General features: G+C 33.3%; 1 protein-coding gene across 1 annotated transcript in view; it reads left to right on the top strand.

The window, feature by feature from the left end:
• The window catches only part of Sema3d (semaphorin 3D), a 173,456-nt gene that overhangs the window by 26,255 nt on the left and 130,139 nt on the right, over window positions 1-17,062 (top strand). Inside the window, exon 2 of the mRNA XM_046464198.2 lies at window positions 6,427-6,614. Coding sequence (XP_046320154.1) covers window positions 6,464-6,614 — 151 coding nt within the window. The 5' untranslated portion in view covers window positions 6,427-6,463. The remainder of the gene's footprint in view (window positions 1-6,426; window positions 6,615-17,062) is intronic.

The following is a 17,062-nucleotide window of genomic DNA, read 5'->3' on the forward strand; positions in this document are numbered from 1 at the left end:
TGAAGCCATTTCATGGTTGGTTTACTTACAAAGTGTTAGGATTTTTACAGATAATCTTTATAACTAATCTATATTGTATGTCCTCAAAACTTTTAATTAGTTCATAATTATTTGCAAATATTGCATCTATTTCAAATTAAGTCTAGTATAAACCCATGTTTTCATTTAGATTTAGTATTGGAACATATTTAAATGCTATTTCCTATATAAGTGATTTTAGATAAGTAGATTGGCATCTTGCAAATTAATAGATAATAACCTCTAGATTTTTCTTTTTAGGATATGATAAAATATTTGTCTAAGATTTATAAAATATGCATTAAATAATAGTAATATTTAAAATTTTTCTCTTCTAACATAAAGAATTATTGTTTCAATAAGTATTTTTATCTGAAAATATTACATGTGAAAATTGTAAGAAACAGGACTAACCCATGTCAGTAAAAGGGAATTATCATCTTTGTACATTATTTTTTATGTAGGTTTCACACTCTTCCCTTATGCATCTCTGCATTATCTTAGAACAAGTGCTGCTGAAAGCAGGCACCATGAAAATTCCTATGCTGTTTTGAAAAACAAATGTCAAAGTGGATGATTATTTCTGCATATAAAGAGACCATGTACCATTAACCTAGTGGTAAATAGAATATTATGTACATTTTATTATGAAGAATCAATTTTAATATTCAAAATTATTTGCTGCCCACATTAACAAAATATTAAATAAATATAAAGTCTGGGGAAATATTTACTGGGAATGTAATTTGACATCTAAATTAAGAATTAAATTTCAGGAAAGATATAAATTACAATTATGGAGATAGCTTAGTTTTCAAAAATAATGGCTTTCCTAAAACATGAAGGGACTCAAACATGTTAGAGCTAAAGTTTCTCAATAATAAATACAGTAAGAAATGAACAGTATGGTTATAATAAATACTGTGATTTTGCTGTTGGTGTTTTCTATGACCCTGCAAGTTGACAACTGTCAGGTTGCTATGCTGAGTAGCAAATTGATGCATTGTGGAAGTAGCCAATAATATTGTCAACAAGGTCTTTTATTGTAGTGTTTTATTAATTTTGAAATATGTTAAATATTTTTCCATTTGAACCCTGGAGGCCCATAATTTCAATCAAAACTCTTTTCAATTTAAACAGATTTTGCTACAATTATGTTCAGGGAAAAAATTGTAAACCACAATATTAAATTGAAGTGGTTACTCATGTGTATACTCACTATTATATTATTTTCTATTGAATTCATTAGGGGTAGATCCTAGAGAATTGGGTGTTGTATAAGTACATAGCTGTGGGCTTGCAAAGCCAAGGAATATATAATAGTGGTGCTTTGTTGATCAGTATTTATATAGTAATACACACTTTCAGTGTATTTTAGAAATGCAAACATCATGTTTAAATCACTGAGTAATAGGATGTAACTACTGTGATTTATCTTTACTGATAAATAGTTGAGCTCAGCTCCACAACTGATGATGTTCATACTTAGTTTGGAGTGTGGGGTAATGTCACTGACTGTTATCATAAGGATGTTAGCAAGTAGATTAACATTTGTAAGTCTCCTCTTCATGATCTTTGAAAGACTCATATGGTCTTCCAGACTCTACTGGAATACATCAACTGAGGGGAAGTCATGACACTTTGGAGACAATGAAATCTATTAATAGACAATTAAATACTTCAACAAAAAGTTTACTGCCTTGTAAATTCTACTTATTACTCTTAGCAATATATACTCAAGCAATGATTGAATACCACTGACTATACAAAAGTAGGAGGATATATTAGAAAATAAAAAAAATTTAGAAAGGATAAGATAAAGATAATTTGAATGAGAGTTCTGGTGTTCCCAGCTCCATCCCAGTGGTTCTTTTGGCATACCACTGGCTTCCTGCTTTGATATTATTGCACGCAACTAATTGGATGTATAATAGCCCTCTGCAACCATAAACTTTCCCATTTGTTTGTGTCTATTGCCTCTTTGGCTCTCAAGTTTCTTCTATAATTGCTGTTTGTTTTGTCATCAACAACCATGCCATAAAGTAATGGTGCCAATAATTGATCAGTCTTGTGTACTGTACAGGAAAACCATCTAACCAAACAAAAGCTCCAAATTATGAGCTGCAATTTGGCCAAAGGGAGTTTATACAGATATTGCTTTTAATTTGCAAGTAGTCATATTACCTTATGTCTTTTGAGTTGGGCAGAAAACTTAAGTGACCTTACATGCACCACTTAGGTATGAAGAACAAATAGCCCTTTATAAAATTCAAAGTGTGATGATTCCTTCCTTAGTGTACACACACACACACACACACACACACACTCACCTGAGAATAAATCCCAAATCTAAGAATTCCAGGTTTTCACGTGTGAAGAAATATATATTTTAATTATTGTCCCAAGGATAGAAGCTGTTTTTCCACATGAATAGTACATCATCTTGTCCTACCGACTTTTGGAATAAATCAATAGAAATAAATTAAGTACATCAATGAAGTTCACATATAAAATTTTATATCTCTTGCTCCTCAAATAAATTTTTTGGTGAGTTATTATTCATGTAATAAGTTCTTTTCTCTTTCTGCTCCTTAGGGAAATGGCGCAAGGTCTTCCTGAGTGTTAGATTGTGCATTTGGAGTTCTGATTTAGTGGAACAGTGTGTAAAACTCTCATAATCAGAACACTCCCTATTGGCTCCACATCTGAAGATCCCCAAGAGTGCTGTTTGTCCCAGTGAACATCTGGAATAGATTATATGCAGTTAATTGGCTCCAGGTCGAGCTTGTTACAGACAGTAGCATTCAGTATAACCTATGCAATTCCCTAAATCTACCCACTTTGGGTAAATCACACCTACTTCTCTTCATAATTCTTCCCAGATGTAGGATGCATGCTCCTGTATGTACACACAGAACACATGTGCATGCACACACACACACACACACAGAGAGAGAGAGAGAGAGAGAGAGAGAGAGAGAGAGAGAGAAAGATAGCAAAATATCAATACATTAGTACAAAGGTTGTTGGCAAGACATTTAACACATAAATTATCTCAATTAAAAGATTAACTATAGGATTCAAAGGATTGTTGGGAAGAAAAACAAAGAATCAGGGGGAGCAAATTGTAGAAAGTGACTGTTTTATAGCAGAAAAATATTCAAAGTTTTTAAAAAAGTTATTGTACTTTCAAGATTTTTGCTTAGTTTTGTTCCCTCCTCTTCATATGTGTTTCCACATGTGCAGGCACTTATCAGAATGTCAGACTAGTGAAGAAACCAGTGCTTTGATTTTTCACTTATTTAACAATATTAATAAGTTGGGTTATAGTGGACAGTAAGACTACTGTTCATTGCAAACCAAAACATCAATCTTTTTAACTTACAATGTTAGAGGCACAGGGCATGTCTTTGCGATTAATGACTAGTTGGAGGAGTAGATATCTCAATATGTAGCAAAGGGCCATTAACCCAAACTAATCATTAATTTCCAGGAAATGTCCTGTACTGAGGTCATTATTGCTAATAAAATGCACATATGGAAAGTTCTCTTTTTTTGCTTATGCACATAAATGTCTTCACATATACATTGTTAGAAATCATAGAACAAAAGTTATATATTTTGCAGGTCCAATGATCAGAAAAACTATCTAATGAGAAATTGAATATACTCAGTCTCGGGATTCAATTTAACTTTCACTGTTTTCAGAGAGTATGGGTGGGGAGGAGAATGCATGCTTGTATGTCAAAGCTGGGGGTCTGCTGCAGTCCGACATCAGTGTTCTGTTAACATGATGAAATAGGTAAAAGTGAAAGGAACAGGAAAATAAGATTAGAGAAACCCTGATGAATGTGGAACCAGCACACATGATCAAATAGCGATGGCAGTAAAAAGTAATGTGTTGTTTTGAGTCATAATATTTTGGGTATCCAAAGAGGCATGAGGCAAATTCAAGAGTTAGCTTAAGTTGCTCTTTGGTGTCCTCTTTCTCCCACCCCCCACTGGATTGTGCTTTCCTCTCCCTTCCTTCTCCTTATAGCCTTTCACCAAGTCCATGATGCTGCCTGCCTATCCTTTTCAGAACCCTTAGCCACGTATCACTGTTTCTGGAACTCTCTTTCTGGTTTTCTCTGTCTTCCATGAAATATTCTCATCTTAGTTAAATCTGTGTAATACTCTTTTAAGTTCTCTTTCAGAGTGTCTCATAAATGTCTCAATTTTAGAATTATTTTATCATACTGTAGTTATTTCTATATAATTAATTATTCCCTCAGTAACAATCCTTATCTCTTTTTTTAACCTTAATAAATAGTGGAGGATTACTTATGGTGTTAATGACTGATAAGAATTGTATAATATATACAACCATACATGTATGTATATTCAAATATCATGACCAGTGATGTAAATGTATATATGTTAAGATGCAAATGTATAACATTTGTGATGGCAATTGTCCAAAAGCAGCAAATTTTTAAGAAGAATCTATAAGTCAAGGAATACATCTACTTTTAGTGATGTCAAGTCAAACAAAAGTTTTCAGGATACATTTCTTAAGACATTGAGTAATTCAAAACAATATTCAAGTCTAATCTGATAACTTTTTTCTATAGGAAAAAGATCAATTATAGATCAACTAAAGTGCCCGTTTTTGTGGCAATAGATTAAACATGTTTTCCTACTACTTTTAAAAAATGTTTCAAATGTGTTATTTAAGGATTTTGTTCATGTATTATATTAAAATGCATATAATTCAAGTTTTAAAACTAAAATATTCATAAAGGACGGCTGTGTATAGATCTTTTTGATTGGAAGGAAATTCTTGTTGTCTCTCAAATTACAACTAATTGGGTAAAACCTTCAAGAAATCTCTAGTAAATGTGAATAAAATATTTTTATTTTAGTATTTTATATTTAATATTTTAATAAAATATTATAAATTAATATTAAAATGAACTATCTGTATGCAGAAATCTATAGGAAGAATTAAATAATTATGTTACAAAATAATTTGATACTTTCATAGATACCATTGAAAATAATAAAAATAATTGGGGAAAACACTCATGCTTAATATTTCATGAAGCAATTTAATGTAAGATTTGTCTATCCTTAAATGCTTGCCATTCATAAACACAAATTAGTACACCTCAAATTTTATCTTTTTTTTACTTGTAAGATGTAACTGGAACCTTGATGTTCAAAGTCTCTGAATCATTATAGTAAAGTGGAGAATTTCTCTTAATGAAAATTCAGCCTTTATGAGATGTCTTAAAATAATACTCATGAAATTCTTATTTTGAATATTAAATATTTAGAAAATTATTTAAAGTCTAATACCTATTTATTATGACTAATGCTATCAGCAAGGAAGGTACAAAAAATATTCAGACCACAGTTAAAGCAGGTACCATATGCAAAATCCTCCCTAGAACTCAATATAGCAAGATCCTTCCCATGGGCTATTTCCTAGGAAGAAAAGCAGTACATTAAGGCAGGAAGAGAGGTTGAAGATTCTATCAGTAATTCAAGGTCAATTGACCCTACCATAATGAAAACACCAGATTTATAGGTCTTAAGAAAAGTTTAATATTTGTTCTAAAGTCCTAATCAAATATTTCCATTGTCTTACTTGCCATTCGAACTTGGAACAAATATTTAGCTCTGTGCGTCAGTTTTCTCAACTGTGAAATGTGGTAAATAACTACTTATTCTATGCCTGTCAATAGCATTATGCCATTTAGTCTGTAAGCTACTTTAAAAAATATCTGGTATGTATATTTCAATAAATATTATTTGTAATTTTTAATAACAGGTTTAGTTTGAAACGTGTCTTTTAATTTTCTCACATTTTTAACAAAGATATCCAAGTCATTTATTTATGGCAGTGTAGTTAATAACCACCTCCTCTCTTTTATTAACCTTTACACTTTATAACTTATTTTTCTATTCAGGGCTGTCCTAAACAGAAACTAATAGATGGTATGTTCTAGGCCTACACTCTGTACTGGAGGACCTGACAGCTTGTGTCTGTTTTTGTTTGAAAATCTTTCCTTTTGGGATGATACGGAATACAAGTAGATGTCTGCTAGTGTTTTCATCTGATCAAAGAAATCAAGTTATGTTAAAAAAAATACTCAGATATTTACAATTAAAAAATAACTTTTGTAGAGATTATTAAAATAATTTGATTTCTAGTAGTGTATTCATTTCTACATTGAAGTAAAGACAATTCTGAATTTATTACACAGTTTTGGATTCATATTCTCTTGAAAAATTCACTAAGAACAAATGAGAAGAGAGAAATTGTTTTTTAAAAAAATTCTATGTACATTTAGAAAATTATCATATAGTATATCTAGAAAAAATCTGCAAAAGAAAAACTCTCATATTTTTTTTTTCTTTTAGAGTCCACTAGCACTGAAAAAGAGCATTGTTTTTCATCATGGATGCCACTAAAGATGAGCGACCAAAGTTGAGAAGCCACAGTTTTCACCTTTTTCATGCTTTCATGATGCTAAGTATGACTGTGCTATTTCTTCCAGTCATTGGAACTTCTAAACAAAATATTCCACGACTCAAGCTAAGCTACAAAGGTAAATATGTAAATATTTTTACATTCTTCATTAATATTTCTGAATGCCCTCTGTAATTATTGTATTTCTTTTATTAAGAAATGCATATTGACTTCTGTTATGGTTCAGATGTGGTGTCCCCCAAAGCTCATGTATTAGACAATGCAAGAAGTTTTGGAGGAGAAATTATTGCATTATAGCCTTAACTTAATCAGTGAATTAATCCCTGATGGCATTAACTGAGTGGTAACTGGGTGCAGGTGGGTTGTGGCTAGAGGAAGTGGTTCATTGGAGGCTTGGCTATGGAGTATTTATTTCGTATCTGGAGAGTGGAGTCTCTCTCCTCCCTTCCCCTCCCCTCCCCTCCCCTCCCCCTCTCTCTCTCTCTCTCTCTCTCTCTCTCTCTCTCTCTCTCTCTCTCTCTCTCCTGTTCATCATGTGAGCTGCTTCCTTCCGCCACACTCTTCCACCATGTTCAGCCTCACCTCAAACCCTGAAGAATGGAGACTACCTTCAGTGGACTAAGACCTCTGAAACCGTGAGCCTTTAAATACACTTTTCTTCCCTAAATCACAGCAGTGAAAAAGCTGACTAAAACAACTTCTATGAAATGTTTATAGTGTTGGCTCAGTTAATAAGAGTATTAATATACACAAAGCCCAATTGTTCATTTTGTGAGGAAAAAGGATACTAAAGTTTTCGCACACTTTTTAGCCCCATTTGTTCTACAAGTTGTAATCAGTTTTGCATTAAAAAAACGTCTAAAAATAGAAAATGTTAACCAATTTCATGTAACTATTATACAAAACTTTTAAAATAGATTTCTTCAGGAAATTTTTAATACTCTGTGATAAATTTAAGATCGCAAGCATTCATACATATTTTGAAATTAAAAAAGCAGTGACATAGGCATAAAATATAAGGATATAAAAAACCAAGTGAAATCTCAGCTAATTGTTTTTAAACATTTGACATAAACAAATAATTTATAAGTATGATAGTTGGTCATTGTGTGGATATGTATATTTGTATGTAGCTTTTCTCCAAAGTTTCATGTCCATAGATTTTGTTTCCTTGGCTTACTTTTCTATGATACGCACTGAGTTTCATTAATACCTCAAGTAACCAAAGGTATGTAGGAAGAATCCAGCTTCTTTATTTTGAATTCTGGTAAAAATTATGCTGATAATTTTAATGTTTTCTGATCTTTGTGATGACATTTTTCCAGTCCAAATCAAATATATATGATAAAAAGATAATTATATATCAAATATAAGAGAAAATGAAATAAGCACATTCTATCACATTTACTATGTTGCTATTTGCTTTGTAATTTACATCTCCTATATTAAAGAGTTGAACAATTTTTATTTTTTTGTTTTTAGACTTATATGTTTAAAATTCTTTTAAATTAGGAGTATATTGGCAATTTAGGATGAGATTTTTATCTAAAAACATTGATCTCATTATGAAATATAATTTATTAATATTTTGTTTTATCAGTAGTTGAAAGATACACCTGAGTATTATCCATTTATTATTCATAGATGTATTCAATTCATTCCCCTAAAATTATTTTCTCTTTGTTAACAGTCATGGTAAGATACAGACTACAAATAAAAAACAAGATCAAAGATTTTGAGCATGATAGAGTAACTAGTAATGCATTATATCTTCTGCCATGAGCAATTACACAACTGAACAAATTACATGAAGCAACCAGTTTTAGATATTGAACAATAGGTAGCAGGAATTACCCACCTAAAGGTGAGACTCAGAGATTTAGGGCAAACAGAGTATTAGTGAGCTAATGTAAGATATTAAAGGTCTAAGAGTGCTGGAATACAGAATCTATGACCAACTAGAACAAGAAGACCTCACCAAACACATTGACACTCAGATGGCTGCTGAAAGGTCACATTTTAAGAACTGAGACATTCTTTCTCAAAGTAAAGGATATACTAAGCCAGCCTTAAAACAAAATATTTAAAAATAAGCCTCAAAAAGATCATATTGAGTTGCCATTAAATTAAATGTCTTCAAAACAACTAGATCCCCAACAATTTAATGTCTACCATGTTCAGGTACAATTAAAACATACTAGACATACAAAGAAACAAGAAAATTTAATAATAAGGAAAGGTAATGGAAGGTCACTTGAGATGATACGAATTTTACATTAGCAGAGAAGGACTTTAAAATGGCTGTTATATTTTCAAGAACTTAAAGGAAAATGTTTCAAAACGAGTTAACATGGAATCTCAGCAGAGAACTAAAACTACTAGGAAAAAAAGAAACTAAATGGAAATAATAGGGATGAAAAACATTTCTGAAATTTAAAATTGACTGCACACATTTAAGATTTTAGATTGCAGAACAAAATTTAGTATAACCAGAGATAAATTGAGCTCATCCAGTGTAAAGAACTCTTATGGACATCTTATACATCCATTTATAATATGCTCTTGAATCAAAATCATAACTACAAAACTCTTTGAGAAATGCTCTTCTGTTCCTTGTACTCTCTTCATTACTCTATTGTGACAGTATTTTTAAGATTCTTAGAGGTCCTGTTGGGTAAAAGGAATCTTCAAAACCACATATCTTAGGTTTCTGTTATGTTAGTGCCCCATTCTTAAAATGAAAATAAAATTTGGATATCTATTAATGTATAACAAACCATCATAGAATTCAGTGCTTTAAAAAACAATTATTATTAATTCCCATTTCTGTAGGTCAAGTCTTTGAGAAGGGCTCAACTGGGTGTTCTGCTGTGTACTCTCAAATGTAGGTGTAGTGGGATGATGGTTGGAAATGGGGCTGTAATCGCCTGGTTAGTTGCATCTCATTCTTCAAGTAACCTCAGGATTTCTTGGAAGGATTATCTCTACTTGGGCAGTTTGAACTTCCTTTAAAACAGCCCAGGACTTCAAGTGCATTTGTTTCAACAAACAACAAGGGAGCTGTAGGTTGAGTTTTCAGAGCTACCTTCAGAAGCTGTGTGGCATTTCTTCCAGGATTACTCTATTGATTGAAATTAACATTAGAGTTCAAGAGGAGCCTGTAGTTTTCAAGTCATATATGCGAAGAGCAGTGACCTTTAAGATATTGTTGTGGATATCTATATAAAATACAATCTGCTACAATTAACCTTTAGATAGCCTTTGACTTTTATGAGAAACACATGTGAATCAGTAAAGAAAGGCAATGGTGCTATAACAACTTCATAGCTATATAGAAAAAACTGAACATCAGTTTTACCCCACAAGATGCACAAAAACTATCTCAAGTTGGATGATCTGCCTAAAAATAAAAGCTAAAATTCTAAAGCATCTAGGATAAAACCTGGAAAATCCTTATAACCCTAGAGTAAGCAAAGATTTCATAAGCAGGGCACAGAAGAACTACAACTATAAAAGTTTTTTAAACTATATGTCAGCAAAATTAAAACAAAATTCTGCTTATCAAAGGCAAGTTATAAAATATTCACAAAATATATCTGAGAAAATGTCTTCTATCCAGAATATATGTATACAGAAACAAATCAATAACAAAATAACAAAAACTGAAACAAATGAATAATAACAAAATTATAAAGTCTAAAAATAACTAAATAGACACCACTCACAAAGAAGATGCACAAGTGGCCAATAAACATTTGAAAAGTGATGGACACCATCAGTCTTTAAGTAAATACCAATAAATATTACAACAAAATAGGACCATATATAAGTTTTTAAAGAAGTATTGACAATATCATATAGCATCAGTATGTGGAAATATTTTTTGAATTTACAAACATTGTTAATAGGAGTATAAAACTGAAAAGTTTTGTTTCAGTGGTTCCCCTTACAACTAAACATAGACTTGCTATTTAGCTGAAGTTTTAGAACTGATAAAACTAATCAATAGCAAAAGAAAAAAAGGAATCAAAAGGAATCGTGTTGGGGGGATAGCAGAAAAGAATGACCAGCAAAGAGGGGAGCATGAGAAAGAGAAATTTCTGTGATTATGAAAATACTCTATCTTGATAGAGATGTGGGTCACTGAAGTACATAGATCTGTCACAACTCATCAATTTTTTCATATGAGAACTGCTTATTTCTATACAAATTTACCTTTTAAAAAATAATCAAAACCACATAGGAGATGCCACATGATAAAAAGTGGTACAGAAAATTTTAATATAAAGATATTAAAAGTAAAAAAGTAAACTACCTGTTTTCTGTAATATAGTGAATATTATAAAAACATTCTACCGATAAATGTGGGCAAATAAAAACAATTAGATTTGCAAATAAAATTTCAAGAATAGATAATATTCACTGAGTATTCATAATGAGCAAAACATTGGTATAATGGCTGTTGGAGAATTATCTCATTTCATTGTCACCACCACCCTGTGAGGTGGACATTGTCATCCCATTCCAATCTGAGGATACGAGATACTGAGAGACTGACAATTTGCCAAAGCACTTTCTTTCCAACAAAGTTATTTCATGGCTAAAGTCCTGGGCCAGCTCCTGTCTGACCCCTAACCTGTCTCTTATACTGTAGAAATAAGTAATTCACCCATTAGGCTCTTACCTAAAAGATTGAGTAAAGTTACAGAAAATATCATGCTCATATTTAACTAAAACCAATTATGTGATTTTCAGTTGTCAAAATTAAACAGAGTTGAAGAAAACCATGTGCATTCTTTAAGATCACTGGGAGGGGTGAATTAAAAGAGCTTTACTGAGTTTCATAGGATTTTAAGCTCTTTGCTATATTTGTTGGGGAAAAAGAAAGTAAATTGTGACTGTGGTAATTTATCTTTATAATCAAAATTTCATAGAAGAGTGGATTCTAACTATTAACTCAAAGGTAAAAAATTAGTAATTTCAAAATAATAACTTGTTTTAATGTATGATTTTGGCCTTCTAATCAATCCCATAAAGACTAAGAATCTCAGCCAGGCGAGATGCTCATGCCTGTAATCCCAGTGGCTCTGGAGGCTGAGAGAGGAGAATCTCTAGTTCAAAGCCAGCCTCAACAACAGCAAGGTGATAAGCAATTCAGTGAAACTCTGTCTCTAAATAGAATACAAAAGTAAGGCTGGGAATATGGCTCAGTGTTCGAGTGCCCCTGGGTTCAATCCCCCCACACACCCAAAAAAAAGACTAAGAATTTCATTTTATTCATCTGTCAAAAAATCTTACTTCTTCTATGCACCTTGTACTTCTATAGAAGTAGAACTAGTATACTTTTGGTTAGATTAAATGCAATGAAGTCTATGCTTTTATTGCTCCTTATATGTAGTACACATGCCAAATTTATATTTTTTCCAATGTTTTAGGTCATCTACATATCAAAGCCTGGTCACTAATACTAGACATTGGATACAAGGCAAGAATTCTAGTAATTTCCCAACCAGTACACACATACACTTCCCTAAGCTGCTACAAGTCATTCATTTTTTGATTAAATGCTAATAACAACAATAGTCTCTTTATCTAGGAGAATTATTAATAATCCCACCAGCTTTGTGCACTTATCTTTCCAACCACTTTAAAGAACACAGTGTTTTACTTTTGAAAATCACCAGTTGTTCAGCATTGTGAAACCCATCCATTTGTAAGAATTCCAAGTTTCTCTGTTCACCTTTCCTATATCCAGACTCTTTAGAAGGAAAATAGCTCAATTCCTGGCATATTACCTTTTAAAAGTGTACTTTTTCTGACTGAAAAAAAAGTTAGACCATAAAATTCCTGTTAATTTAGTGTTATGATGAGGAAAATTGCTTGTGTAATGCCTTCCCACTTCTCAGACAATAATCACAATTTTCCTTTGGCATTTTCTGCTTTTCTCCTGATTATGACTAATGAATTGAGATCAGCAGGCACTACCCTTTTCTTGGGTAGCATTGAGAGTCTAGAAGTTCATGCTTGGGTATGTAAATGCTAGTGGGATGTGAAGAAACTCAGCCAACACGAAAAATTAATTTGGGATTTAAAATAATTTTTTAAAAGAGAGAGAGAGAGAGAATTTCAATGTTTATTTTTTAGTTTTCGGAGGACACAACATCTTTGTTTGTATGTGGTGCTGAGGATCGAACCCGGGCCGCACGCATGCCAGGCGAGCGCGCTACCGCTTGAGCCACATCCCCAGCCCAATTTAAAATAATTTTTATAGGTCCAAAAATCTGTATTGTTTTCTTTGGTCTCACCCCTTCTCAGGTGCCATCTACAGAGCAGAATGTAAGATATGAGCAGCCCTAGGTACTTGGAACAGCTGCAAGATAATACTGAGGCTTAATTTCTTAAAGGTCAACAGAGTTGCAGTAACCATTTTATCCAAAGAATGCTCTTTGATTAAAGACTTAACCTTTGAATCTCTGAATCCACAGGAGCTCATTTGGTACTATTGTTGTACAAAGAGATTTTCCTTCAGTTCATGTTTTGAATTCTTACATATTTATGCATACTGAGTCTCTTTCCTGAATAATAAGTATGGAATCAGAGGTCAGAATAAACTATATTTTAGATTTTGATATTAGACAATTATTACATATATTTTGCCCTACAAACTAGGATTCTCATAGTGACTTCTACAGAGATACTACAATTGTAAAATAATTTTTGTGAAATGACTTACTTTAGTCTCATAATAATATAAACTTTATGACAATGATTACTAGGGACCTTATATGTGTTAGGGATATTTATATAGATATACATCATTGCCCATGTAAAGTTGCTTATTTGGCTAAATAAATAAATAAATAAATAATGAATAAGAAAAATGCAACTGCAAGAAAAGGAAAGTAACTTATTTAATGGTTTTATGCTCAACCATTCTACAAATTATAGGGATTCACCACTATATACCAGGCATTGTTCTAAGTTCCAGAAAAGTCACACTGTCCCCTTTGAACTTATTTTATATATATAGACAGTGAAGGAACAGAACAAACCATCAAATATCATTTTTTAACTGTGGTAAGTGTCATGAAGACTGCAAAGCAGGAGAGTGGCTGGATCCACTTACTTTACTCAGACTGTATCAAGTCTGTGGTGTTTCACAACACTTTGAAAACCTGTGTTTTCATACTCTGAGACATGAGAAATATAAGACTCAGATCCTGAATGATTTGCCCAATAGTGAAACTCTCTCAAAGAGCAAAACTATGTGTAGTTCAAGGCCCATGATCCTGTCATCTCATCATGCCCTTGAAGGAAATGTTACATACTGAGGAACATCAATGTCAAGACACACACACACACACACACACAAAAAAAAAAAAACAGCCAAGGTTCTATGATCTTTGGCAGCATGTTCTTTTCAAATAGCTTCCACTAGTAAGTAATGGTGCTTTGTGTTATGTGTGTGTAGTTTATTTTTTTTTATTTTTAATTTTTTATTGTAGGTTGTTCAAAATATTACAAATTTCTTGACATATCATATTCCACACTTTGATTCAAGTGGATTATGAACTCCCACCTTCACCCCATACACAGATTGCAGAATCACATCAGTTACACATCCATTGATTTACATATTGCCATACTAGTGTCTGTTGTGCTCCGCTGCCTTTCCCATCCTCCACCCTCCCCCCTCCCCACCGCTCCCCTACCCTCCCCTCCTCTCTCTCTACCCCCTCCACTGTATAACCCTGAGGGTCTCCTTCCATTACCATGCAATTTCCCTTCTCTCTCCCTTTCCCTCCCACCTCTCATCCCTGTTAAATGTTAATCTTTTTCTCCTGCTCTTCGTCCCTACTCTGATCTTAGTTACTCTCCTTATATCAAAGAAGACATTTGGCATTTGTTTTTTAGGGATTGGCTAGCTTCACTTAGCATAATATGCTCTAATGCCATCCATTTCCCTGTAAATTCTATGATTTTGTCATTTTTTAATGCAGAGTAATATTCCATTGTGTATAAATGCCACATTTTTTTTTTTATCCATTCGTCTATTGAGGGGCATCTAGGTTGGTTCCACAGTCTTGCTATTGTGAACTGTGCTGCTATGAACATCGATGTAGCAGTGTCCCTGTAGCATGCTCTTTTTAGGTCTTTAGGGAATAGACCAAGAAGGGGAATAGCTGGGTCAAATGGTGGCTCCATTCCCAGCTTTCCAAGAAATCTCCATACTGCTTTCCAAATTGGCTGCACCAATCTGCAGTCCCACCAGCAATGTACAAGTGTACCCTTTTCCCCACATCCTCGCCAGCACTTGTTGTTGTTTGACTTCATAATGGCTGCCAATCTTACTGGAGTGAGATGGTATCTTAGGGTGGTTTTGATTTGCATTTCTCTGACTGCTAGAGATGGTGAGAATTTTTTCATGTACTTGTTGATTGACTGTATGTCCTCCTCTGAGAAGTGTCTGTTCAGGTCCTTGGCCCATTTGTTGATTGGGTTATTTGTTCTCTTATTGTCTAATTTTTTGAGTTCTTTGTATACTCTGGATATTAGGGCTCTATCGGAAGTGTGAGGAGTAAAGATTTGTTCCCAGGGTGTAGGCTCCCTATTTACCTCTCTTATTGTTTCTTTTGCTGAGAAAAAACTTTTTAGTTTGAGTAAGTCCCATTTGTTGATTCTAGTTATTAACTTTTGTGCCATGGGTGTCCTATTGAGGAATTTGGAGCCTGACACCACCGACTGTAGATCGTAGCCAAATTTTTCTTCTATCAGACAGCGCGTCTCTGATTTGATATCAAGCTCCTTGATCCATTTTGAATTCACTTTTGTGCATGGCGAGAGAAAGGGATTCAGTTTCATTTTGTTGCATATGGATTTCCAGTTTTCCCAGCACCATTTGTTGAAGATGCTATCCTTCCTCCATTGCATGCTTTTAGCCCCTTTATCAAATATAAGATAGTTGTAGTTTTGTGGATTGGTTTCTGTGTCCTCTATTCTGTACCATTGGTCCACCCGCCTGTTTTGGTACCAGTACCATGCTGTTTTTGTTACTATTGCTCTGTAGTATAGTTTGAAGTCTGGTATCGCTATACTGCCTGATTCACACTTCCTGCTTAGCATTGTTTTTGCTATTCTGGGTCTTTTGTTTTTCCATATGAATTTCATGATTGCTTTCTCTATTTCTACAAGAAATGCCATTGGGATTTTGATTGGCATTGCATTAAACCTATAGAGAACTTTTGGTAATATCGCCATTTTGATGATGTTAGTTCTGCCTATCCTTGAACAGGGTATATTTTTCCATCTTCTAAGATCTTCTTCTATTTCTCTCTTTAGGGTTCTGTAGTTTTCATTGTATAAGACTTTCACCTCTTTTGTTAGGTTGATTCCCAAGTATTTTATTTTTTTTGAAGATATTGTGAATGGAGTGGTTGTCCTCATTTCCATTTCAGAGGATTTGTCGCTGATATACAGGAATGCCTTTGATTTATGTGTGTTGATTTTATATCCTGCCACTTTGCTGAATTCATTTATTAGCTCTAATAGTTTCTTTGTAGAGCCTTTTGGGTCTGCTAGGTATAGAATCATATCATCTGCAAATAGTGATAATTTAAGTTCTTCTTTTCCTATTTTTATGCCTTTAATTTCTTTCGTCTGTCTAATTGCTCTGGCCAGTGTTTCGAGAACTATGTTGAACAGAAGTGGAGAGAGAGGGCATCCCTGTCTTGTTCCAGATTTTAGAGGGAATGCCTTCAGTTTTTCTCCATTGAGAATGATGCTAGCCTGAGGCTTAGCATAGATTGCTTTTACAATATTGAGGTATGTTCCTGTTATCCCTAGTTTTTCTAGAGTTTTGAACATAAAGGGATGCTGTACTTTGTCGAATGCTTTTTCTGCATCTATCGAGATGATCATATGGTTCTTATTTTTAAGTCTATTGATGTGGTGAATAACATTTATTGATTTCCATATATTGAACCAGCCTTGCATCCCAGGGATGAATCCTACTTGATCATGGTGTACAATTTTTTTGATATGTTTTTGTATCCGATTCGCCAGAATTTTATTGAGGATTTTTGCATCTAGGTTCATTAGAGATATTGGTCTGTATTTTTCTTTCTTTGAGGTGTCTTTGTCTGGTTTAGGTATCAGGGTGATATTGGCCTCATAGAATGAATTTGGAAGTTCTCCCTCCTTTTCTATTTCCTGAAGTAGCTTGAAAAGTATTGGTATTAGTTCTTCTTTAAAGGTTTTGTAAAATTCTGCTGTATACCCATCCGGTCCTGTGCTTTTCTTAGTTGGTAGTCTTTTTATGGTTTCTTCTATTTCCTCAATTGATATTGGTCTGTTTAGGTTGTCTATATCCTCCTGACTCAATCTGGGCAGATCATATGACTTAAGAAATTTATCTATGCCTTCACTATCTTCTGATTTATTGGAGTATAAGGATTCAAAATAGTTTTTGATTATCTTCTGTATTTCTGAAGTGTCTGTTGTGATATTGCCTTTTTCATCCCGTATGCTAGTAATTTGAGTTCTCTCTCTTCTTCTTTTCGCTAGCAT

The sequence above is a fragment of the Marmota monax genome, unplaced genomic scaffold, assembly GCF_021218885.2.
Source record: "Marmota monax isolate L192 unplaced genomic scaffold, Marmota_monax_Labrador192_F-V1.1 WCK01_AAM20220418_F8-fsc00065, whole genome shotgun sequence".
NCBI lineage: Eukaryota > Metazoa > Chordata > Mammalia > Rodentia > Sciuridae > Marmota > Marmota monax.